This window comes from Ornithodoros turicata, chromosome 3 (assembly GCF_037126465.1).
Source record: "Ornithodoros turicata isolate Travis chromosome 3, ASM3712646v1, whole genome shotgun sequence".
Taxonomy (NCBI): domain Eukaryota; kingdom Metazoa; phylum Arthropoda; class Arachnida; order Ixodida; family Argasidae; genus Ornithodoros; species Ornithodoros turicata.
In genome coordinates this window covers 84,832,057-84,859,282 of record NC_088203.1, presented here as the reverse complement: position 1 = coordinate 84,859,282, position 27,226 = coordinate 84,832,057, and the positions used below count along the sequence as shown (strand labels likewise).

General features: G+C 42.5%; 1 protein-coding gene across 1 annotated transcript; it reads right to left on the bottom strand.

The window, feature by feature from the left end:
- Window positions 1-488: 488 nt before the first annotated feature.
- Window positions 489-27,181, bottom strand: LOC135388725 (tyrosine-protein phosphatase non-receptor type 9-like). Its single transcript, XM_064618470.1, has 12 exons — window positions 26,930-27,181; window positions 26,105-26,248; window positions 25,837-25,926; window positions 22,798-22,922; window positions 21,096-21,201; window positions 20,917-21,027; window positions 16,555-16,685; window positions 13,238-13,720; window positions 12,139-12,299; window positions 10,130-10,359; window positions 9,861-10,068; window positions 489-6,611 (listed from the first exon to the last, which is right to left on the bottom strand). The coding sequence occupies exons 1-12, from the start codon at window positions 27,047-27,049 to the stop codon at window positions 6,376-6,378; spliced, it is 2,145 nt and encodes a 714-aa protein (XP_064474540.1). The 5' UTR covers window positions 27,050-27,181; the 3' UTR covers window positions 489-6,375.
- Between the last annotated feature and the right edge of the window lie 45 nt (window positions 27,182-27,226).

The following is a 27,226-nucleotide window of genomic DNA, read 5'->3' as shown; positions in this document are numbered from 1 at the left end:
CTGCACATACAGCTGACCCAATTGCATAGGGAATTCCTAGCAGCAAGCTTCAAATCAGTCAGCTCCAGAGCTCCAAACAGAATGAGCAATCAATGAAGCTGAAGCAGCAGTGGCTATTGCTGCTGTTGATCTGTAGCTTGTAGTGCTGGTTTCAAAACTTTAGGGGGCTCCACCCATGTGGAGAGGTCCCTGCCATGTTCTGTGCGTATAATTTACTTTGGTGACTTTTAATTTAATTATCTGAACATTAAATTTATTACACAGATTTAACCCCACACCAAACCGTAATGCCAAAACGTTACATGAAATTTCTTAATGTCGGCCACATAAACTATTGGAAACGCTTGACTTCTATGAAAAACAAAATGCCAAGATTTCCTTCGTGTTTCAAAAATGTCATGTCAACTTGGACTCTGGTGCCACAAAAACTACTGCTGCTTCGACCATGTATGGTGAAAACACCACCTGTAAACGCATGCAAAGTGAGGCAGGAAACAAGAAAGATTTAATACACAATATTTATGTAAGCATACAGTAGTTACAAATTGACGATTTGTTACATTAAGAGATACAGCTCGGTACAGGCGACCAAGTTGTACACATGACTAGGACAATGTCAGAGATTATAATTATAGTTATGATGCATGAAGAGCACGCATTCTACATTAGCTATGCCTACTACAATTGTATGTAGCACATGTACAGTACCAAACTTGCCATGGTTGCGATTTAAGTAGAAATATAGCTATCCTAAAAGCACACTTTGAATCCAGCTCAAAGCGGGCATCATGTGGAGTGTGGCAAATCGGAGATAGTGTTGACTGTTTGGGCAGAGTTTTTGAAATTCATGCTGCTGGGGCTGTGCAGATATCAAAATCTTTGACTGGATTGAGGAGTAATTTTGTTTAAAATGCAATGAACAATTTTTTTTAACTATCATAAGATGTCAAATATGCTTCATATGCTGCACACAAAACTAGTTAGTGAAAATATCCTGTGTGGCACTATGCGACCTAAAGCCTGTCTTAGTTTTTTAGATTTGCTAGTAATCTAAATCTATTATCTCTTTATTGTATTCACCCTTATCAGTAGCTTCCTGTTGTACAATAAATCAGTTATTCCTTTTGACTTGCAAGATATTCTTTCAGGTTTTCGTATACATGATGTTACGCTGCATGATGTTATCACTTCATGGACTTTCCCTGAGGCTTCGTGAAGCACTGACACAAGAAAGCAAGGAAAATGTTAATAAACAAGTTCCAGTAGCTGTGACTAACGCTCGGATGGATGTGCTTTGTCACCACTGATAATGTGTTGTTTGATGCGGTGCAATATGTTGTACTATTAAGGCTCCTAGAACAAATGCTGATGTCATTTCTTGTTGTACAACCCCAAAGAAATGGCATACGATATGCAAGCACTGGTCAGTAGGGCGAGCCAACGGACTTGCTGTGGGAGTTGCAGATTTTATCACACTAGGTTCCATTTGTCTCAATGCGACACACACAGAAATGGAAAATCCAGGAAATTTATCTCCTCCAAACTGCAACTATGTGGTGTACAAGCCTTGAGAGTTCGAGGACTCTAATACATTAGTAATACCTTAGAAATATCAGTCAACATATAGTATCTCAACCAAATATCAAATATCCAATTGTGTTATTCAGTCCAAATATTTTGAATATTCACACAGCCCTTGTAATTTGGCTATAATTAAAACTGGCAAGTAAAACTTCACAAATGCCATCCAGGTACAGCAATAGGCCTGGCCAAATTCCAAAGCAATTCTTGATGCTGATCAAGATGGAAGTGCAAGTAACAGGGAAAACAGCATTGCAGAACAGAAATGCTATGCTGCAGCATGCAAAGTTTGTACTGGTATAATTTTTTAAATCACTGGTATCACTTTTGGCAAACGACTGTTTGGAACGCGGTTTGACTCACTTATGCTTGTTCTGTATACTTCTTACTATACAGGGCATTTTTGAAGTACACACAACTGTAAAATGTCTGGCACCCTAACTCTGATACACAATGCGGTTACACAGGTAGTACATCAATATGATAGTGAGGTCATCGTGGTTTCAGTGCAGCAAGTGGTAGGCATAGGAGAACGGATGCTTCATGGGTCTGTATTATAATTCCTGTACATACACATATCGTTAGAGGAATGCAAGAAGAGGAATGAAGACACCACATCAGGTGATGTTTGAGATTGGACATGCTGTCTGCACATGGCAAGTTTAGCACGTTCCCACCAACCGACAATGTACAAACACACACATACACACACACATTTTCCAGCTGGTTAGGTAATGACTTTCCTATGAAAAGTATGCATGTTCTGCAGACACCTTTATGTGCATTGATACTGCCAGTTGTGATTGTTCACCAGCGTAGAACATCTGCAGTGTGAACCTGAATTATATGTACATTGTAATCACATGAATATGTTGGCAAGAGCATGGAATACAGCTGGAATTACCAGGCCCAGGGTTTATGCACACAAGGTGGGTCAAAATTTCCTCCAGTTGCAAAAGAACACATACGGAAAGAATGACGCCATGCTTGTGCTTAATTTCATGACTGCTGTTGATGGCACAAAGGAAGTTTGACACTCTAACCTTACATGTTATTTTACAAAGCTAGAACAAAGCCTCAGGTATAAATATACATGTATGAGTAAAAGAGAAAGCTCACTGAAAAAATGAAAGTATACGCACCCAAATTATGTGCAACCACATAAAAAAAAAAGGGACAACCTAATGACATGTATTCAGGATGCAATGGCCAATGGCACAGCTATGGTGGCACAATATGGATCGCATAGATTGGCAACACTTGCTATGTACACTTACTTAATGCTCAATTGATGTTACATGTATCTACATGCCAGCAACACACGACGTACTTAGATTGGATAGACTAGACAATGACCATTTTCAGAGGATACAAAAACTTGAGAATATGACTGCTATAGTAAGGCATTCTTAAAATAAAAGCAACGTGGATATGGCAATGGATATGTCACTAATCAGAAACAGCATTCATCGTCCTATGATCATACTCGCCTCTAGCATGCTGCCAGCATCTAGAAGCAAAAAAAGCCAAGCACGTCTTAACAAACTGATGTGGGATGACCCTACAGATGACCCCAGCAAACCCCTTTTTTGTTATGCATACAACAATGTACATTGCAGTGGGTAAACTTTGCATATGAAGCTTTCAGACTTATGGAAGGTACCCACCAAAGTACTTTCATGAGTCTTTCATGATGGCAGCTTCCTGCTCAGCTGTTCACTCATTGCAGATTTTATGCACTTTGAGTAGATTTAGTTACTTTTTTTTTGCCTTTGTCACTCGCCGATGGAATGGAATCGAAGGAACTAATAAACAGTAACAATAAAAGAAGCAAAGCTGAAGCCATTGGGTATGAGATAAACTGATGTTCTGAGGCTGGAACAACATAGAAGGGACAGACACAAACAAAGCCTCAAACACTTTCATCTTTCACCATTGGGTATGTTGTTTTGGTTTCAAGAGCAAAACCATCTGCAGTATAACAGCTGATCCACTCCTGTTGCAATGTTTGTTGAACAGTTATCCATGTCTGCAAATATAACGTCAGAGATCCACTCCTGTTGCAATGATGTACTGCACCTTTCTCCGTTCCTAGATATAAGCTATGAAATGCAGGTGCAATTTCCTCCTCTTTGTCCATTTCCCCAAATTCCGGCCTTAAGCACATGAAAAGAAGTACGATACAAAGGGTATCGAGCAATATAACAAAAATAAAACACCTAGTACAATATGATAATCTCCAGCTTGACAGCGAGATAACTGAATTGTAGCACTGTTCATCTACAACGACAGGGGAAGCAAAGTGCCTCTTTCGGGGAAGATCATCACGTCAACTTAATACAGTGTAGACTGTCCTTAATCAACCACCTGATGCTACAAAAGAGAAGAGAAAGAAAGAGGTTGATAAACGTGAACATAACACCCTGCTAAAGAACATTTTGCTGCTCAAAATTACGTGTCAGAGATGTCAGCAATCAATTTGTTTGCACTGCGGTTCTGTACATACATCAGCTCGACCTAAAGCACAAAGAAAGACGATGTGCCAGGCAAAGCATGCCTTACAAATCAATTTTTGTGTGTGTGTGTGTGTGTGTGTGTGTTGGTTGTCTGCTATGCATAGGTGAAGCTCCTTTATATTTACCTAGTTTACTCAGTTTAGGTTCTCATACCTTAACATAATTTCACGAGTTCAAGCGCCTTGCCTGCGACAATTACACACTAACTGCAGGGTGTTCACTGTAAGTGTAGAAATAAAGTGTACAAATAAATCAAGTTCAATGGAAGTGTGGCTTTTCCTATCGAAGAAGGCAGTGTATCCGGTATTTCACTATTATTGGGTTGACTATGCACAGTCTTCACTGTATAGCATCTCAGTAGTACATTTCAAAATGGTTCAAATACATTGAAGACAATACTACTACAAAAATCTCTTCCATGTGGGTATTCTTCGGTAGCGAGATTCACTAGCACCAGGGACCACTTTTTAAGGCCTTGGCAATCAAATGTTAATTTTTCTTGTTTGAGATTTTTTATGACATTTAGGGCCTCGTACATGGCAGAGGACATCATGGGACCTCTGGCATTCCAGACACTTTGGAAAATGTGGTTCACACCGATCAATGGGGTCCACCAATTTCATGAGTAACACTGTGATTCAACTTGGAATACTGAATAAATAATTATGTATGACATTGACTTTGGATTATTATTACAGATGAAGCAAGCCAATGCGAAGTCACTACGAAGTCAACAGCAGATCATATTGAAACGTGCCTGACTGTTTATCAGGACAATTCTCAACAGAATGTGTACAAACCTTGTATCACAACAGAAACTGCTTACAGCACCTATCTGTAAAATCCCAGATTTGAGAGGTAGGATTTGAAAAATGTTTTTAGCAAGCAAGATCACAACATTGTTAAGCAAAACAAATTTGCTTGCATTCATCAATTAATGTAAGACTGACGACATAACTACAGACCCACTCTAATTTTTAGTGCCTTCAACAGCAGGGATCTGTACCATACCAAACAAAGCGGCAATGAGGTCTTGCTGTGGTAGCACATCATGTATTTATGTTGCATCCTGAACTGAAGACGCAAAGTCAAGCTTACGCCCACTGAACAGGGGTTAATCAGTATGATTCCCAAGGGCTTGATGCTCTAGCAAAAAAAGAATAAGAAAAAAAAACCCTAAATGTCCAAGATTTCATGCTGCTCAATTGCTGTCAGCTGCACGGCAACACTGTGCACACAAACTGTATGACCATCACGACCCTTCGAGATGCATGGTCAGACAAATGCCGGACAACAAATGTGTGGTATTGTAAGAGCAAAATTTGAAATTTTGAAGTCTATGATTCCATTATAAAAGGAAAAATGAATGAGGTTGAGATACACAGCACTACACATGACTTTCCCCATGCTTAAGGCCCTTCCTTTTCTGCGATTCCGCGATTCTGCAAAAATTCGCGGAATTGTGTGTCTGCCGCGGAATATGAGGTTTTGCGCAGAATTTTGCAGAAACCGCGTGCTTAAATCAGTTTATGCGCGAGATGAACGGACTTTGCTCGCACCGGGTCGGCTTGCGTTACAGCGTAGATGTGGCAGCCGGAAAAAGCCGTGGTATGGCCCCATCTGCGTGCTGGAACACCCCTCTAACACATTGGGATTCTGGAGTGGAATGCAAACGCTGACCCCTGCTTTGGTGTCTATAGCTGTCAAGTACCTCTGTGTGACAGTAAACTCTGTACATGCAGAGAGGTCACTTAGCAAGCACAACTTGACAGTCAGTGACAAACGTCACTCCCTTTCAGAAGAAAGTACAATGTATCTTGTTATGCTAAGTCACAACAGTTTTTGGAGTTGTAACTGCGTTCCTCCACGCTAAGAGCTACCAGAGAGTATTTTCTGTCTGAACTAGGGCAATCTGCCTTTTACCACGGAAAAATGCAGAAACCATAGTTCCTTGCCGCGGAATTCAGGATTTGTCGCAGCAGAAAAAGAAGGGCCTTACCCATGCTTCTTGTCAGATGGGTGTTTGTCGCTGGCATCCACAGTAAGCTGCATGGTTGAGCTGTCACACCATAAGAGCCTATACCTTATGATGTGCTTTCATCTCTACTGATACCACCTGCCACAGTTACATACGTGCAGACCCCCTTTTTCTTTGGAACACTTGAGTTCTGCAACCGCAGCCACCGTCTTGAAACGTCCCGCCCCTTGGCACAGTACTTGCTGCGCAAGTATATCGCCGATACAAACAAAGCACTGCGATTCATCTGGGTACCTCCTTTCACTCAGAATCGGACTCCGGACGGTCGTCGTCTTCGAAGCCCTCTAAGTCGACATCTTTGAGAAGCCCATGGAGAAGGGCAAACTCCAACAGTGCCAGGTGGCAGAAGACATACTGGTCGGGCATTTGTATGCTGAATGCCCTTTGTGCCCGAATGCGTTCCACAGTTCCATGGACGTCAACGCGTCCCGTTACTTCCAGGCGGTTGATGCATATGTCTAATGTGATGAACGTTCCTGAAAATAAAAGAGGACACTGAAGAACATTTCCGCGGGTCTCTGACAGCTAGAAGCAGGGATGGAACAAACGGCAACTTTATTTTGATGATGATGATGATGAATGGAGTGTTTCATCATAAAGGGAATGTTCTCTTTCTAAGGTAGAGAAATCAGCTCGCAACAACAGCAACATACATGTCACCCTGCAGATTATTTCATGTTGGTGCTGTCGCCCTGTGGAATACCCCTACCCCAAAAGCTTCCCATAAAATATAAATAGGGCCTGACTTTTTCCGGTTATATTTTTCAGCAACATTGGCTGGTAAATATCGGGATATATTTTGCTTCAATAATTCGGGTGTAATCAGGTTGAACTGAATCTGACTCCACACAATTCTGGTTGAATCAGAGTGAATCAGGTGTAAATGTTGGGTTTACTCGGCATAATATACACAGAGCCTGAACTTTTCGGGAAAAATCTTTTTCTAAATTCGGGGAGTAAAAATCGGGTGAATAATCATGTGCTCTAAATTAATGCAAATTCGGGAGAAAAAAACTTCCAGTATGCTGAATTTGGGCAGAAATCGGGCTCAGTTATTCAAACTAACTGCAGTGGTTTGGTATGAGCTATGATGTAACTGCATTTGCTGCCAAAGAAATAAGTTAGTGCACTCCTACAGACACCCCAGTGAGGGCAATTTGCCGGGTAAAAATTGGGATTCGCCCTAAAAAGGCAACCTTCAATTCGAGGTGCAAATTCGGAGAAAGATCGGGTAAAACCCTAAAACTTCAGGCTCAAAATACACATGATTCACCAGTAGACTGAGATCATGCATCTAAGAGGCAACAGGGTTTCTGTTTTGGCAGTTCGTATGAACATGTTTATGCATTTACAACACAGTTTGCAAAGTCTTGTGTTAGTGGTGATGACTTCGGTTCCCACTGGTCCTGCAGTTTTCGAGGGAAATATCGAGTTAAATCCTGTTTTTGCTGATTTGAATCAGGGAGTAAATATCGGGCGTAATCGGGTGTAACCTTCAAAAGTCATACCCAAAATATAGAGCTTGTTTCCATATCTGACAACAGGAAACTCGTGATCTAGGGGACATTCTCCAGTTTGAAACCTTTTCGTACTTCGTCTCAACTCTGAAGGTATGTCTGTGCAGACAAAATGATGTAGCACACACACCCCTTACTGGCGCCAATGCATAATCGTGCTACAACAATGTTACATGACTGCCATGACACCGGTTGCATCAAGCATGCAGTTGTGCCCAGCCCATTCCCCCTCTCTCCACAGTGAAGGAAGCAGTTAAACAGCTTTAAATATCACTTTTTGCTATGACCTCCGAATTGACATGCAACCACCAGAGACAAAAGCATGAACATCTGTCCAGGAAACCTTTCGATTGCCACAGACATGTGTTACCATTGCTACCATCAAGCTTACATTTACTTTAAAGTAGCACAGAAGTCATTTTAAACACCCAGTTTTCTTCCTATAAAACTGTTAAGTAGGCCAGTAAAATGCACCATGCGAAGTAATTTACACTACAGGGTCATAATTATCCATAATTATCGCAGAAATTGAATTTAAAATACGCCGCAAAAAGCGACCGTGCGCAACGGTGGTGAAGAGCAGTACCAGCCTGTGATCTGCCTGGAACCTCGCGCTGACGCTATAAGGAGAACGCTCGCTGATTGGCCTAGAGAAATGTTGTCTACTACTCCACTGTCGTCTGCTACTCGGCTGTTCGGGGTTCTGATAAAGCTTTTCTCCTTGCTCGGTAATGCTTCGGCCGCTCCTTCTATCCCCAATTCTCTGGGAAAACTGGCAAAACAGGTTTACGGCAGCAAAGAGACAAGGCGCTGACCCCCACTGACCGGCAAACCAGAACGAGTCTCCTTATGCCGTCATCGGTGACGTGCCATCATACCTCCTCATCCTCGTTATAGCTGGAGTGGCGAGTTAAGGGTGAAGGCGCGGAGCTGTGTTTATGTGAGTTTTTTTCTGGGAAACAAATTGCACACATCAAAACCTTTCGTGCTACTCGGTATACTGACACACACACTTTCATCAGATGTCTTAATCTGAAATTTTTTTGGATGGCCCTCTGTACTCCTTTAAGGAACACCTTTAACAGTTACACTTCATGCATGTGCGAAGCCACTCAGAGGTAATGATGGTTGGTACAATGCAAGCCTGTTAATTTGAAATCTCTTAATTCCCAGATAATTCAAACTGACGTCTCGGTACTGTCAACCTCGTGTGTATTTCATTGGGGAAAAATGCATGGTAATTCGAACACATGAATGTGCACAACGGTTTATTTCAACGACATTGCTCATCCATACCCGACTATGCGTTGGCCCTGAAGCGCTTGACCGCGCTCTGCTGGCATCTCAGGTACATGCTTTAAGCGGATCAAGACCTTTCCTGTTCACAACACAGCCAACAAAAAGACGTTTCTGGGGGTTCGCGATTCGGTTGGGCTTAACATCACAGATGACGGTGACTGAGTCACGGCCGAAGGAAGAAATGCAACTGTGTATAACAGATTATTTTCTACCCTGAGATGTTGTGATGATTGCTTGTAAATAAATATTTTGGAATATGAATGGGCATCGTGTGACCGTGAATGTGTGAAAGGGCCCAGCGAGCCATGAAGCGTCTCCGATTCAGCTAGTATGCACAGCCACGCATCGAGCGCTCATTTAGAGCAGCTCCCTTTAGTACAAACTCCACTGTATCCAAACAAATCTTTGGCCCAATTCGAGTTCAAACTAACGGGATTGCACTGCACCCGCATTTATAGCAAACAAGTAATCCATTACCAATGGTCTGAAAAGCAGAGCGTCGAACCGAAACATTTTTCGGTTTGTTTCGGGTTCATGTTCAGCCATAAATGTTTGGTTCTGGTTCAGCTCCGGAGTTCACATATATCGGTTGGATTAACTGGTGCAGAGGCTGTAAACCGATTTTTATCGATTTATTTTATCGATTTTAGTGCCACACGAAACAGCCCAATTTTTAACCCTTTTCACCCAATTTTATTTCCCACCCAATGTCGCCCGATTTTACCCTCGTTTTACGACTCCCGAAACAAATACCCAATTCTTTTTACCCCACAATTTTCAAAAATCACAAGACCTGAAAACACGGGTGCCTAAGAATATGCTGTAACATAAATATACCATAAAAAGGGCTCCTCTCCAAAATTAGGCTCCTGACAAAAAGGATTTCGTTCAGTGGGGGGGTGACTGTACCTGTCCTGCCAATGCCAGCACTGCAATGGACGACGATAGGGGGTCCCAGAGGATGTCCTTGCCACTCGGAGCCCATCCTTGTGACAGCCTGCGCCTGCCTCTCTCGCACAGCTGCACGGAATGTCAGCATAGCGACCGCAGAGTCTGGGACACCATAGTCTGGCCAGCTCGTGAACTGCAGGTGGCTCACTTGCCGAGATTCTCCACTCTGCGCGTAATTAGTCGGCCATTAATAATCACGCCAATTTTATCAGAGATCGTCACAGTACCTCTTTGTGCACGAGCAGTAACTCTGTAGCAATGTGATCCGCCTTTTGCTCAACACCAACGTTTGTCACTCGAAACCCGTCCAGCTCATCCGTGCCACCGTCCTCACGAGGCCAATACTGGCCACACTTCCCTCGCCCCCTTTCAATAGTGCGGGTCGTCATGACGACCGTGACGCACTGCTGCTCCCATATCATACGCCAGAAGTCGCTGTATGTCTTCGGCAGTGGTCCTGGTAAAGAATGCATTGCGTGTTGCATCAGCTTAATGGTGTCATTAACTCTACATTTCAGTTACTGCTCAGAGACAGTTCAGTTATTCACAAGTTGGGTTCTTCGTTTTCGGGATTTGATTTTTCAAATTCGGGTGCTATTTACACACAAGAATTCGGGAAGAAATCTAGTGAAACAAAAGGCATATGAAACAAGCCACTGCTGTGACACTGGGACGAGAAACAGGAATATTTATATTTCCGCTCGGGACTGGGGCAATGAATGACCGCGGTATTCAAACACTTGCCCGAGCTCCACAAAAGCTTGTCTTTGACTCCTGCAGGAGGGGGTTTTATAAAGAGGACAAATAGGCTGTCACAAATAGCTCTCTCTGCTGCTAGTGTGATTCACTTTTCTGACGGTTTGCCTAGAATGACAAGTTGAAGGACCGCAGGGATTTCAGGTAGATATCGGGTTTTACCCAAATTCTTGGAAACTAGTTCGGGGGGGGAACTATCGTGAAAGATCAGGTTTAACCCGAAAAACGAAGAACCCTATTCACAAGTTGCTTCATGTACAGTGGCATCACAGTATGTCCTGAATACCGCAAGACACATACATATTAGGAATAGCCCTACAAATTTTGTTGTAAATATTAATAATATGAAAAACAAAAAGGTGCTCGGTTCTCGTTTTTGTTTCTTTCTGTCTTCCTCACAAGTCTCACGTCTCTGTCTCCCATAAGGTAACTGCAGTGGGAATACACTGCAGCACAGTGTAAACAAACGGACAGGGAAAGGTAACGGAATCGTTTTCATTTCCGTTACCACCATTGTTGCTTTCCTCTCCGTGACAATTCCGTTTCGGTACCGCCTCACCTCCAGCTTTTTCTTTTCCTTCTTTCTTTTCATTCCTTTCCTTAAAAAAAAAAGACCATTGAGGCAGTGACAAAACTTAATCCCTCAATGTTCCGAGGTCTATTTTGAGGATTCCAGGGATACATGCATACAAGAGACAACATTTATTCAAAATACATGTATAGGTACGTTATTTCTGTGAACAGCTAATATGAACATGGTTTCCAGGAATGTTCCTCACACCTGCAACTTCCAGGTCACCATAAGCGTATAAGAACTATGCTTCTTCTATTTACTGTATACTACTTACTTATATGCTCCAGTATGATAGTTCATTTTAGTTTTAGTTCTTCAGTGAATTTTAGTTTGCTTCATTGAGGTTTATTTCATAAACTTGTCTACATGATATGTAGGGCCTGACTTTTTAGGGTTAAACCCGTATCCGCCCGATATTTACCCCCCGAACGAAATCTGTAAAATTCGGGTTTAACCCGAATCTACCCGAAAACATCTGGGTCGCGTGGCACACTCATAAGCGTGCATTCAAATAAAGTTTGATAACATTGCTAAACATTAGTTCCATGTTAAGACAAATTTTTGTTAAACAAAAAAAAATCACCCGAATGCACCCGAATTCCTGACAACAGAATATGCCATAACGGGATTTAACCCGAATACACCCGAATTTTCAAATGAAAAACATCACCCGATATTTACCCCCCGAATTTGGCCAAAAATAAAACCCGAAAAAGTCAGGCCCTAATGATATGGCGAAGAATTTCAATAATTCGGGTCCTGCGGTACCCGAATTATTACCGTAAATTATTGTCGTTTCCGTTTCTGTTTCAGGTATTCTAACCGTGCGATATCCGTTTCCGTTTCTGTTACCTTTCCCTGCAAACGGAGCGTTACTGCAGGCATTTTACTCCATGCATTCCATACCTTGTGTAGATATAAAGGCATTCTTCTGTCGATAGCCATCTACAAAGTTGGCATTGATATAGTCTGAGCAGGGGTCTTCATCCCTTAATAAGAGCACCACACGACTGTGATCGTAGCACAAGACATCTGTGTACCGGTTCTTGCATTGATTTGGCTTTAACCTGTGCACAAAGTAAGAATATCATAGGTGCACTTATCCACAGCAGAGTACACTAATGTACATAAACAAAACTGAACTGAACTGCTGCTGTTCATCCTTCCAGGACTGCATAAAACTATAGCCCAGGTAATACTGTCAATGCAAGATCAATCCCCATGTGGCATTGAACATTATAAACATCAATGTGCCGAGATAAGGTGCAAGGATCCAGACGTCACACTCATGGTATCTTCGACTGGCGGTACCAATGCTCCGAGCTCGTGGCACACGCTCGGAAACAACTGCAATAGCTGTTGTCAGAGCCCTCCGTTTTGACCAGTCGAAGATCCCATTAGTGTGGAGAGACGGGTGCTTTAGAGCCTGGGTACCCAAGCACTTCCCAAGCCTCTGCTCTCGCCTAAGAGATGGCGCAGCGTTACCATTGTTTCGCGTGCCGCAAGGCTTCTGCCATGTCGCACCAATCTAAGCAACTGCTTTGCTGTCCGTTAACCAGCAGCTGCCACTGTTTTGCCTGCCGCAAGGCTTCTGCCATGGCACACCAATCTAATGCGCGGCTTCGCCATCCGTTAACCGGCGTACGCAGGACTCCCGCTTGGCGTCATTCCCATACCGACGGACAGCGAAGCTGTTGGTTAGATAGGTGTGCCATGACAGAAGCCCTGCGGCATGCGAAATAACGGTAGCTACACTCCTGTCTAAGCCTCGTCCAGCCGTTGGTTAGATTAGTGCACCATAGCAGAAGCCTTGCGACACGCGAAACAACGGTAATGCTGCGCCATCTCTTAGGCGAGAGCAGAGGCTTGGGAAGTGCCTGCCCTCTGCGCCCTCCTATTGGCCGGCATCCAGGAGGCGGAGCCTCCCTCGCTCTTGGTCAGCAAATGCAACGACAGTCTCATTGTGATGCTGCGGGAGACACACGTCAAAAGAACAACTGCGTACCTTGCTGTTTCAAATGTTCCTTCTGGTTCCTTAGACTTAAGCGCTGCATACTCCTGGTACAATCCCTTGCGACCCTTCACTTGGAGAGTTGTAATGAACTCTTGCAGCGAGACGCCTGTCTGAGACTCACGCTCGTCATCCCATGACGGAATGGAAGACGCTGAAGAGAGACACTTTTCCTCCTCCTCTTCTGTGGGTGTAGAAGATGCACCTTCTACAACAGTCGATGCCTCACCATTTATTAGGTTACGAGACGGAGTAACGTTCACTTTGCTGTCCTTTGTCACCTCAACCTCTTTTTCCCGTTCCTCGCCATTCTGCTTCTCGTAAACTGAACTCCGCACCTCTTCCAGCGCCACGGTTGCTACTGAGACGTCCTCCTCGTTCTCAGTCGTTTCTGCCTCATCGCTCGCGACTGTGTGCGAGTACACCACATGTTCAGGTGATGGTGTCAAGACTGCATGGTCTTCTGAGGCCTCAAACCTGTAGGGAAAGCAAGCATTTTATTCACAAAACTGTACACATTTCGAAAAATTTTGTCGTACTCAGTTCTGAGTGCTTTCTGCTGCATACAGTCAGATACTGGATACAGCCAACACCACCTAGATAGAGAAAGTCTGCTTGCTCGTCGACGTGACATAACAGATAAGAGACAGCCAATCAGGATCGTGTTTTCAATGACGGTAGCCAATCACGAACGTGCTTTCGGTGATCGTAGCCATGGAGACGAACTGCCCTCGTCTGCGAGTAGTGACTGAACGTCCCCACGTACAAAATGGGAAAACTTTAAAATAAAGTGCAAAACAGTTCCATATCTTTCTCAAGACTGATTTTCTGGAAAGCGTGTCGCATCTTTTGTCTAAATATTCAGGTCTAAAGGTTCCAAGTTAGCTGCCATCATCGTGAGTTCTTGAATTCGCAGAACGGCAAATTGCAGTAGCAGACAAATTCTGGCTTTATATGTCCATGTAGCAAAGGAGGGAGAGGAAGCAATAAGCAGACCTTCTGTACCTAGGCGGCATTGAAGCGGCCAACCTTTTCAGGGGAATGTATCTTCATACTGTGAAAGGTGAAGGTCACTGAAAAGGTTAGCCAGCTGTAGGACTCGAACCCACATCTTCTGGATTACTGGTCCAGGGCTTTACCAATTGAGCTAAGCTAACACGCCTCCTCAGCGACTTCCAGGGTGCGTCATCTGAAGGGACAAACCAGCCACTCTCTCTCACTCATCCTCCTTTCACTCTTACATTTTTACTCACTCATACACACATTCATACGACGGGATCGACGCAGGCGGCAACTGTTGAACATGAAAGAACTGATGTTTTGAGGCTTTGTATGTATTTGCCCTTTGTTGTTCCAGCCTCAGAACATCAGTTCTTTCGTACTATGTGCAGTGGATTTGCTATTGCACTCGCGGATTAAGGGGGAATCACTTCTTCAGAAGTCTATGGGCGATTTTCGTTCACCCAAGACACGTGAACGCTCTACACAATCATCATAACATTGGTACTGGTGTGTTCTCTTAGCTTTTCTCTAGTCAATGAGGTATTTTTTAGAGGACAAGGCTGAGCCGTTGATTTTTAATAAATTAAAGTTAGCTGCGTCTCGAACATGCGCTGTCATCTCAATAGAGTGTCGCACACTAAAATATCTGCGAATTCGGCCTCAGTACAAATCAACGGATAGTCCTGGAATTCTACAAAATGTGTCATTGACAAGGATAACACAAGGAGAACACGCCAGTACTTCTTTTTTCACAATATTTTACGCCGTTTCTGAGAGCTGTGCGAACAAACTTTCTCCATTGTCTTCCGAAGAAGTGATTCCCCCTTAAATACTGCAACTGTTACAAATATTGATCTCACTGGAAAGATGCAAGATTGGGGTTTGATTCGCTGTAAACTTTACAGGGTGAGAGTGATATGCCTGCAGTTTCATTGGAAAGTTATTGCCACGTAAGAAAAAAACAAAAAAACAAAAAAAACAAAAAAACAATGGATCAAAATCTTATTTCATACATTTGAATGGCATATGTTGCTCAAGAAGCACTATTTTTTCCTCTGTCTGTTTCACGCTGACTGCACTGTGCATCAGTGCACGTTGGGGAACCTGGTTTACGTTTACACCCTTGTGCTTTAGGTCACAACAGAACAGATAACAAGGCGATGTCAAAATCCGTGTTTCTATGTAGTTCCTTGGGCTTTAGGGTTCAACTTGGTAAAACCTGTGTGCATCCCGCGATTTGTGTCATCGTCATTGAGGGTTTTGGCACTGTTAACTGTTGGCACAATCAAACGCCTCATACATTGGAACCAATGTATTTCTGCAGGAAACAACTCGGACTGTAGTCACCCAGATCCGACGCGCCCGATATATTTATTAGTGCATTAATACGAAGGCCATTCCCAACATGACGCATGCGGAGCACGACATACTAGATTATAACGACCATGTCATAGGCACCCCTTCCCAGCGCCGCATTTAGAAGCTAGCGGTGGCGCTACTCATAAGAACGGCTATTGCTTACTCAATTTCTGCAATACTTTGTACTTCAGCTTATTTTTGCACAAGCGGTGGATGTCCCACGAGAGATGCTTCTTTCTAAAGTTGATTATCATCATTATTCTACGCGTTTTCATAGGAGCTGTTGCTGTCGTCTGCTACGGTAATCATGCGTCCGTTTCTGCACGTTCAAAATTCAAATTTCCATTGCCCAATCACAATGTAGATCTCGCGGGCCGATGAGTAGCACCTCCTGGCGGATCGTGCGGACGGGCTCCTCGTAAGGGTTGCCGATTATGACATGGTCGTTATAATCTAGTAGGTCGTGGTGCGGAGAAGCGCGGTGCATGCGTGCGGTCAAATTAAAACATATTTCATGGCGAAGTTTTTTGCAATTTGCTCGCAAAAGGATGTCCGCGAATCAGTAACGTCCGCCGTGATTGACGTCACTGGCAGTTCGCCTCGTAGACGGGTCGTAGCAGCCTCCGTTCACAGAAGTGGTTAATATCGAATATTTTCACTATTTGAACCATTTTCAAGTTCATATTTCACGGGATGAATGCTTTAGTACAGAGGTACAAATTGAAAATGATCGTGGGCTCGTCAAATATCCTTTCACAGTCACTTTAATCTCATTGAAGCCAGATTCCATGTTCAAAGTTACATGAGACTTCGGCCCACTAACATCACGACAGCAAAAGGCTTGCTGCCAGTCGACATGTAACTCCTTCATATGCAACTTGGCTACTAGATCACATACTAGACTGTAGGCTGCACACAGCAATGCACAGTAATAAGAATTCATTTCATACCTATTGGTCACGGACTTGAGACAGTGGAGCAGCCATGCTTTGTGGTTGAGGGACAAGTTCCCCCCAAGCTCCCTGGGAAGAGCACTGTACGGAATATGTAGCCCTATCTGGTCGAGTCCTACTGTTATCACCTGAATTCGAAAAAAAAAAAGGGAGAAGAATCTGGGTTAGTCAGAAGTGTAGCTCGGTCCAGGTGAAGGAGATATTGAAACAAGAAAAAACTACAATGAATGAAGACCCTCAAAAGAACTTCCATGAGTGGGTGAACTGCTGCACCAATGAAGTGCAGACCCTGCTGCACAAAAGGCTGTCACTCATTAAGATTGTTTTGAGATGCTTCAGTTCAAATGTCACAGGGTTGTATGTAGTGAAGGAATAATGAAAATAAAGGAAAGGAAAATAGGGGGTCACTGCACTACAAATTCAGAAAAGTTCATATCATGCTGGCACACTTTAAAAAAAGAAAAAAAGAAAAGCAAGGAAAAGTTTGCAGTATCTTTCCGATGGTCACAAACTATACTTACAGTGGATCTCTGTATATTCACATATTACACACTTGACAAGTACCAACTGCCTACAACTAAGTGCACGACAGCAAATCAGCATGCAATATGAAAACCCCCATGCTTACATGCAACTGTCACGGGCATTTCAACAGAACCACATGCTACAAAGCTAGGTCGAAGAAACACATCGTCCCACCAGGAAACTTCAAAAAGAGATGTGGCATAAAAAGGAAAGAAAAAGGTTCGCAAGGCGATGATGTGCTGAAAATCCGCTACCTTATCAAGTGGGGTCCTTCCTGTCCGCTAAAGAGGTCAATTGAAGAGTGAAAGAGAGAGGGAAGGACAAAGCAGATGCAGTGAGGCACAAAATGTGAGCAGGATTGAGTTCCTTCCATTTATTTTGAGTGTGGATCGCATAATAATCTTGTGCATTGTGTGAGGGGCACTAAGCCAAAGATAACGGTGTTGGCTTTTTGCTGCCCTGCAGCTTCAGGTTTTATCGTAAGAAAAGCCCAGAAAATTGTATTGTTTTCCCCTTACTTTAGTTTCCATTCCTCTGCCGCGCTTGTAGTGTTGTCCCTCTGCAGCGATGTCACGAAACAGCTTGAGACAATTTAGAACAGCTCACGGGAAAAATTATGAACGCACTTATAGGAGAAAGGAAGAACAAAGCAAGCGTACAACAGTGTACAAAACATTCTACATCAACCAGACGGTATTGGGCATGCCAACTCTCAACTGGACAACGGAGTCGTGGCGTACAGTAAAGCCCCACTGGGAGGAGAGCTCTTATGGACGAACTTTATGGTTAGGGCCTGACTTTTTAGGGCTATACCCAATTATGCCCGATATTTATTTTATATATTTATTTATTTATTTTATATATATATATAAAGTTATTACAACTAACACATAACTTTGGAAACTGTGTTGTAAATGCCTACAAATGTCAAAATGATGTCCCTGATACAAATTGTCAAAACACATACCATGAAACACATACCACTCTTAGATGCATGAACTAAATGTTGATACTCTGTGTCTACTGGTGTGTCATGTGTATTATGCCGAGTACACCAAAGATTTATGTCTGATCCGATCCAATTCAACCAGAATTGGGTTGAATCAGGTTCAGTTCAACCCAATTACACCCAAATTCTTGAAGCAAAATATAACCCGATATATACCCCTTCAGATTTTGTTAAAAAATATACAACCTGAAAAAGTCAGGCCCTACTTATGGACCACTGCTGTTGTCACTGCAGATCTCAAGAATGCTGTTAATTGCAGTTCTCTTTGTGACTGTTCACTGCTCACAGTTGCAACTGTACGTGCATCATTGCATAGCTGAAAATTTGCAAGTGCTACAAGGTAGAAATCATGCCTCCCTCCTTTGCAGGTGCAGACCCACGACTTTGCCACGGGACGAATTTGGACACAAATGCAGATGCATGACCATCAAGCAGAAAAAGATGTAACTATGTAGCCTTTTTGACGATATTGCAGTTTAGCTATCATCTACAAAACTATGAAACTAAGTGCATAACCAGAACTGCATATTCTGGCATTTGAGAAGAGAAGCTACCTGTTGCCCAAGTTTGGTAAAAACATGAAACACCGGCTGTGGAAATTCTCTTTTGTAGCAATACGCCTGATCGGCTGCCAAAAGGACTAGGGTGTGGGGCCTTCAAGTGATAAATCAAGGACCCACTGTGTGCAGCTGGTGTGATATTAAGCGGATGACCGTGCAAGACGTTTGGTGAACCCTGAGCAGTTTAAAGCCCTTAAAACCTCCTTAAAGCCCTGAGCACTTTAGAGCCCTTAAAACCTCCTTAAAGCCCTTAGCACTTTAAAGCCCTTAAAACCCCCTTAAAGCTCTTGGCACTTTAAAGCACAAAATATATGCCCCTAATTTTGAAAGGACATGTCCTGAATGTGTGACAAGTTTCTGTAACATGAAAATATCATCAAGACGTAACCAACGAGGATTAGCTGAGGCGGGCTACAAACATGGACAGCACAAACACATAAGCCGCTGACTCTCGAGAAACAATGAAATTTAAATATAACTCAAGAAAAGGTGCTGACGCCAGGACTCGAACCTAGACGCTCCCGATTTCTGATCAGGGGTGCTGCCCTGAGCACCACTCCAAATTTTGACCGAATTAAGACCCAGGTTTAATGCATCCATAAACTTCAAATATGAAGGACAAGGCTAATTTTTAGAGCTGTACGAATTGCAAAATTTCGATTGCGAATCGAATCCAAATAAAGTACTTCAGAAGCCGAATTGAATTTGAATAATCAGAAAAGACCCAATTCAAATATAATTCTCAATACCTCATGGTGAAATATTTTGTAGTGTTGTGCTCATTCAATGAGGTTCTGCTCCAAACTTGTGAGCCTTTTCACCCAGCATAACTAGGGAGTGACTTTTTTGGGTTAAATGCCTTTCTCAGATTCAGAGGGTAGAAATCGGGCGCTATTTTTAAATCTATAATTCGGGGAGAAATCGGGCGCTAATAATTGTGCCTTCGGGTGTTATTGTTTCTCCCCTTGTCTATTAAGTCCTTCCCTAATCTTTTTTTGTTTGCTGACCTACCAGCGCTAATCCCCGAAGGCACAGACAGTGCTGACACACATGGCTGTATTTCGGGAAACGTAAGTGACCCATTCTTACATGTGTTACGCGTAACGACCTTGTTCGTCTTCAGTGGAAATATCACTTGAGGATTTCATAGTGACTGGAATCCGGGGAGAAATCGTGTTTAACCCGAATTGGTCGGATTTAGTTCAGGGGGGAATAACTGGGCGTAATCGGGTTTAACCCGAAAGAGTCACTCCCTAAGTGTATCGTGACAGAAGGGTCCGTCTGTGTTGTGTATGGTAGACTGCATCAGTGGGATGAACTGCATTGTGAGTTATTCAACATGATCCATGCAGCCTGCTTTGTGTGCATCTCCACATTTCTATGTTTACATCATGAATTTCCTGTACTTTTTTTTTTTGAAACTGCACATATTTCCATCTGTTACTGAGCATAACTCTGAAAGTTGGGAGCACATTTACTGGAACATTCAGTGCCCAGAGTACAGTGTTGACGACGAGGTCACAGAAGTTGTAGACTTTAGTGACAGAATACTGCAAACAGTGTAAAGTGGGCTTCACCTAACACTCGAGTGTGATGATGTGAATCCGACTTGCAGAACAGAGAAAAAAAAAAAAAAAACAATGGCAGTAACATGAAGTGGGGTTCACCTAACTCTTGGATGCAATGAGGCGAAGCCCCCACTTGCAGGATGGCGATAACGATACCCCGCTTCAGTGCTATTTAAAAAAATATTCGAAAATTTTGAATACTGAAAATAGGTTGCGAATAGCACCAGATATTTGATTCGTATTCCAAATTTTGAATATTCGCACAGCTCTACTAAATTTGAAATATTTCAAATATTCAAATTAAACTTTGGATCAGTTGAAATATTTCAAATTTAGTAGAGCTGTGCAAATATTCAAAATTTGGAATACGAATCAAATATCTGATGCTATTCGAATGCTATTCGCAACCTATTTTGAATAAATTTGAAATTTATTGAAATATTCGAAATTTGAAAATTTGAAATATTTCAAATATTCAAATTCAACTTTGGATCAGTTTCCTTGTATGTATTTCATCAAACCCACTTTAGTGAAAATTGAAACACAACAGCGAGACTAGGGAAACCTCACAGCCATCCTGCTATCATGTACTGCACGATCACCCACGTCATACACCTAAACTCTCTGTTTCGGGTTGAAATGTCATTGTCAGCACCTTACGCTCTCAAGAGGAACAAAATTACGCAGCCACACCTACCCTATCGCGTAACTTTTCTCTGACAAAAAGTCGCAGAATCTTGAACGGAGCCTTGAACCATAAAGGAGCACTGACAATCAGCACTTTCTTCAGCCTCGCAGGATAGGCACCCTGAAGAAGAAACACAACCACAGGGATGTAAAATTTCTCTCAAACAGATAAGCACTTGGTTCACTTACCTTGAGGAGGCTCAGTATTTTCTGGCTCAGCTCATAGTCAAAATTCTGGTACTTGGAGCCAGTCATGTTGTATATGAAGACGATACCACACCTTTGACTTTCGAGGCTGAAGACAGTTAAGTCCACATATAAATTTGAAGTACTCAACGTTAGTGGAATTCCAAGTAACAAATGGAATTTTTTCCTTGCAATTGCTGTGTGACACTGCAACCGTTAGATGACACGAGTGCACAATTAAAGGAAACCTCATTGGAGACGGATAATCTGAAGCTGCAAACTGATTTTGAGACAAGAGATGTATTCGACTGCAAGTTACACGTAAGCACACAAATTTGATTTAAATATTTTGTGCACTAACTGTGAGGATTACAAGAAAGCATATGACTGCATTTCTTTAGCTTTGGTTTGGGTCTGAGCTGTTGCTTTAAAGGACACATCTAAAGTACAAAAATCCTTACACCTCTGAGGCCCGGTTTCACCAACGCTGGTTAACTCTGAACCGAGATCGAGGGTTGCTATACCTTGAAGGCAACACTAAATACTTCTTTACAAACGTCTGTTGGTGACATGATGAATGTTTCAGTGACAATAAATCGCTTTAGTGAAGCAGAATTAAGTGTTAAATTCAAGTTAAGGGGCCGTTGATCTCGGTTGAAATGTTAATTGGCGTTGGTGAAACCGAACCTGAGTGCACACCTAGAACGTCGAACTGTGGCTGATGTACTAATATACGTTGCAACTAAGAATGGTAAAACCACAAGAAGGATGAGAAAACAAAAGTAGTGCACAAACAACAAAGAAGTTCATTCGCACTGAGACGACATGACAGCATCGAGCATGAAGCAGCTGATTTACAAACAAAATGTTTTTGTTTCTTCATCACCAACCAGTTTTTGTACAGCTTAATGAATTCATCAGCCAATGTTGTTTATACAGCAATATAAAGTTACATATTCTCACTTTGTTTGGTGCTAGCCCTGATCTGTTGTTAGAAAAGTCCAGGTACAGTATGGTGAATAATTAGGGTCGTATTTACACGCAAAAATTCCAGAGAGTTTTACTTAGTTCAAATTGAATTTTTAAAATAAATTTTCTATACTGCTAATTAGTTCCCGTCGCAGTAAGTTCACCATAGCAAGGTTCCAGTTTCTCGTATGCAGAGAAGCAACTAAATTTACACACATAATTTAAGGGGCACTGAAGTCCAAAGACCTCTCCTTGCAGAATGAAAGGTGCTATCCGTTCCTTGACACCAGGACAAAAGGAACAGGATTCATCCATTGCATGTTTTGTGATTTATGATGATGAAGAAAAAAAAAACAAAAAAAAACAAACAAACAAAAAAACAGTAATTTACGCTGAGCAATCTCTCATTGGTCTCCTCAAAATGATTGGTCCAATCATTACAGGAAATCGTCTCAGGAGACCAATCCGAGGCTTTGTGAGGCAATCCAATCCAATCTGAAGAAACCCAATTGTGATTTCTTTTGCTCATCAATCACAAACGGCACAACTGATGAATCTCGTTCCAACTGTGTTGGTTTCAAGGTAGCACGGCATCTTTCATTCCGCAAAAAAGGAGTTTTTGCACTTCAGTGTTCCTTTAACATCATTAACTGGCATTTTTTTAACATAAAAATGTAGCCCCACAGCAAGGGCACATTCATTATGTGAGGAATAATATCACCAAAAGACAACTTACCTTTCGAGAGCGACATCAAGCTGGTAGACAACACCTTGAAGTGTGACTTGGTGTGAACTTTCAAGTGGCCAATGCTTATTTGCAGTGAACATGGTGATTGCTGCTCCCGTGCTATCTCTTGCAGGCTGAAACAACCACGATGTGTGCAAGTTACAATTTCTGGTACAACTGTTAGTGGAGCTCAATGACGTTCAAGCTAGAGGAGCTGGTGTTTACACTCGTGCCGGGGTCTGTGTTCGACCCCACAGCAGCGCAAGACATTGGTTCGAACTGGTTCAGGGAAGTGCATTTTGAGCAGATTACCATGGGTTAAAAGCAAGCACATCCTTACGATTCTGAAACAACACAAATGTACTTTTATTGCTGTTGTTGCCAACGCAGCAGTGGTTCGCAGTAACACTGCGTGTTACAGATACACAGTCTCAGTTTCAGGTGTACAGATGTGTTCAGATGTACAGTCTCCGTTTCAGGTGCAACGTTACCGTATAATACCGTACTCTCCATGTTCACTCATCGTATACACCCTGTTACATCCTGCTTAGTGATTTGCTGTTACTTTTGCAGCCAAAACTGAAAACTTGGGGCTGCTGGATGACGAAAATTGCGTACAAGGAAGCCTACTACTGCCAGAAGGGCTACCTCAAAACTAACACAACTGAATTAACGCAATTGCTGCAATAGTTTTCCTTGTTCAATTTCGATCTCTTATCGAAAGCACCTTGTATTACAACATACTAAAAAAGATCCACTTGAAAATCAACATAATGTATCATTGCATTTTTAAATATCAAATGCATTTACAACCTGTAAATTACCTCTCATTCTTTAAAAATTTGATCACTTTTTTTTTTTACTTTTGTTAGTGAGCCACATCATCTTCATGGTGTTTAATGTCATTAAAAAGGAACGTGTGACACAAGCTTCCTAACTACGTAACAGTATTCGGGATCTGAAACATAGTAGATGGGAATGCAGTTTCAGGGAAGGGTAACGGTAATGGTAACGGAAACAGAAATGGTATACTATTACCGAAATAGGAGATGGAAATGATAACGAAAACCACGGTCCTCCATTACCGGAAACAGAAACAGAAATGATTTTATCGTCCAGTATTAAATTCGGGTAATGACTATTCCTGTTGTGCGATGACATTTGAGTGACTTTTCATTTTTTTGTGTGTTTTTATTTTGATGACTCACATTTGAGCATTCCCTGTAATGCTCAAATATACACGAAAGCGTGGCAGGAAAGCACAATACTGGATCTCGATGGTGTATCCGTCGCTTACCTAATCCCAGTCTTCATACTCCACGACATCAACACATGGCTATACTCCACCATAGCACGAGGATGACAGCCTACTATTTAGTTACTTTTTTAATTTCACCGTGGCCATGACAGTATTGTTTCCTACTGAGAGCATCTGCTTATGAATGTGACATTGAATGAAGGTTACGCCCATCTTGAGTTGCTTGACTCCAAGTGACTGAAGACATGTTCCTACATTTTTTTTTTTATCTTGCAAAATGTGCGCATCCCAACGACGTAAAATTACTTGTGTAGTGTGTACGCGTGATACCGAAGGCACTTGGGCAACACAGGGTGCTGACAGAGCCAGAAGGGCTGTCCTCTCGCAGCTCTGGAACAACCATTCCATTACCGGAAACAGTAACAGAAACGAAATTATAGCAGTAACGAAAATAGAAACGGTAACCAAAATACATCTGTTATCCTTCCCTGTGCAGTTTTTCATGCACGTGTGGCATGAGCATTAACCCCATGCTCATGGAGAATGCAAAAGTGTATGGAACACTTCCCAACAGGTCACATCGTGAAAATCCTACTTCGTTATGGGCCCTGTTTTCTACACCAAATGTCTCTCTGTTACTACAGGTACAGGTGATGGCTTTAGTTACCTCAGAAAAACCTGGTTCACTCTAACAATACCTGATGAAAACAACAACTTTATTTTAAGATGATGAATGGAAAGTTTCAATACCTGATTTGCTGTAGTATAAATGAATAACATCATTGCATTGGGAAAATTTTTCAGATGGCCCTTTGTACTCCTTTAAAGGAGTACAGAGGGCCATCTGAAAAATTTCCAGATTAAGACGTCTGATGAAAGCGTGTGTGCCAATTTACCGAACAGCACGAAAGGTTTTGATGTGTGCAATTCGATTCCCAGAAAAAAACTCGCAGAAACATAGCTCCGCACATTCACCCTTAATTCGCCACTACAGTTGTAATGAGGAGGAGAAGCATGATGCGTCTGCAGACATGACAGTCCATGCGTTCTGGTTCGCTGGTCAATGGAGGTCAGCACCCTGTCCCTTTGTCCACGTAAACCAGCTTTGCCAGTCCCCTCGGAGAATTGGGGATAGAAGGAGCAGCCGAATCATGACTGAGCTTTTTCAGAGCCCCAAACTGTCGAGTAGCAGACGATAGCTGAGTAGTAGACAACATTTCTCAGAGCCAATCAGTGAGCACGGACTCTGTAGCGTCCGCGCAAGGTCACAGGCAGGTACTGCTCTCCACCACCACTGCACACAGTCGCTTTTTGCGGCGTACTTTAAATTCAATTTCTGCAATAATTACGACTCTGTGGGGTGAATTACTTCTTATGGTGCATCTAACTGGCCTGCTTAACAGTTTTATAGAAAGGGTGCTAAAACTGACTTCTGTGCTACTTTAAGATAATTGGTACGAAATCAACTGATGCTGGATGCTCAGCATTACAAGGCTCCCCAAGGTTAATGAAACAAAAATTTGCAGACAATGATACAGACTTGCCCCTCGATATATATAAAAAAATTATGTGTGAAAGTCTGATTCTGCTGTGTTCGCATCTGGATGCTCCTCTGTGCTTTGGAACTGCAGCCAAACAGATGAAACGTGAAAATAGTGCACTCCATCACTATAACACAACACCTTGGACTAAGATTGCTCATCTAATGCTCTTGTGGAACTCAACATTTAGCAGTTCAAAAAAATGAAGGACACAGGGGATTTTATTGGAAGTATATGCCAGTGACTCACCAGAACAGTAAACTTCCCCGTCTCAAGCTCACACTTCAAGGGGTCCTTTGTCGGATCAAATGTTGCCAGTCCTTCTCTGTGACGGACCATCTAGCAAGTTATGAAGATAAAATATGTTTGAAATGGAAGAACTGCTGCAACTAACATTCTGGAAGAGCAATTAGCATGCACAATTCCTTGCCAGCTGCTCATAGAACACAAGGCTCACATGAGCACACTTCACACAACACGATAAACATACCACTTGTGATTTGTTCTGTAAGCATACCTCGTGTGATTCATAGAGCGCAACGGCACGATGAGTGTCGAATTTACGTGCCATCATGAATTTCACGGCAGTATTCCACGAAAGAGGTCCGGCATTGCGACTGAGGCGTTGGTCGTTCACTCTAGCCATGAATTCCTTTACAAGCTGCAATAGGTGACAACAAAGTTCACAGATATGTCAGTGTGTGATACTCAAACAAAGAAACTTCAATGTTACATATATGCACATATACTGCAGTATACTGCTGCACTGTGCTAGTGCGGCGAGGTTTAGGTTAAAAATTCAAATATTACGCGATACAATTGGGCTTCGGCTACTTTCTTCTCACATTCTTGCATTGTGTGTACACACTGTATCGCATTGTATTTCAATGTTGATCATGTCAAATGGCATGCGTAGTACATATATCGCGGGAGCACAGCCAGGTACTGTATGTTTCGCAATGTTTTCGAGGGTAAGGTAAGTCTCTAAAGCAAAATTATTGTGAATACGGTAAGAACAGTGACACTCCCAAACATAGTTCGGCGATTTTTGTGGTGGACGATTAGTGTGATTAGAAACACACTATTTTCCGTGCTGCTTCATATCTCACTTCAATAACGATATGCTATGCAGACCTACTACACTTGAAGAATTTATGGAAACTTGTTTTCGTTTCCGGTGAACCACTTGTACGTACACGCACGCACGCACACACACACACACAGGAAGTACCGCGAAGTTCACGCTTCGCGACACCAAAAACCGCGATAAGCCCTGCGACCAAAATTGTTTGTGTCCCCTCAAAGCTGAAGTAGAAAGGCATATTTTAAGGAATTTTCTCACCTGCTCTTCTTGGGGACTCAATGATGCAGCCATATTGTGTTTCATTCTCCAATGCTCCGCTGCCGTCGATTGATTAGTCTGACATTTCGTAGTCTCCACCATGTTAGGTTCACCCATCATAGACCTTGGATATTAATCAGCCATAGTCATCACGTCCAATGTGTCGTTCACTCTCACTATTTCAACACAATTACCCGGTATATGCTATAAATAATCGAGGTTTGACGTGCACACACAAACCACACACAAACAATCGGCCATGATACCACATGATACTAATACTAATCTTTGCCGCTG

Coding starts and splice junctions, on each gene's coding strand:
- LOC135388725 (XM_064618470.1), bottom strand. CDS start 27,049: ATGATGGGTGAACCTAACATGGTGGAGACTACGAAATGTCAGACTAAT. Junction 21,202..22,797: donor CTTGATGTCGCTCTCGAAAG/GTAAGTTGTCTT, acceptor AACTGTCTTCAG/CCTCGAAAGTCAAAGGTGTG. Junction 13,721..16,554: donor CTCAAGTCCGTGACCAATAG/GTATGAAATGAA, acceptor CTTTCCCTACAG/GTTTGAGGCCTCAGAAGACC.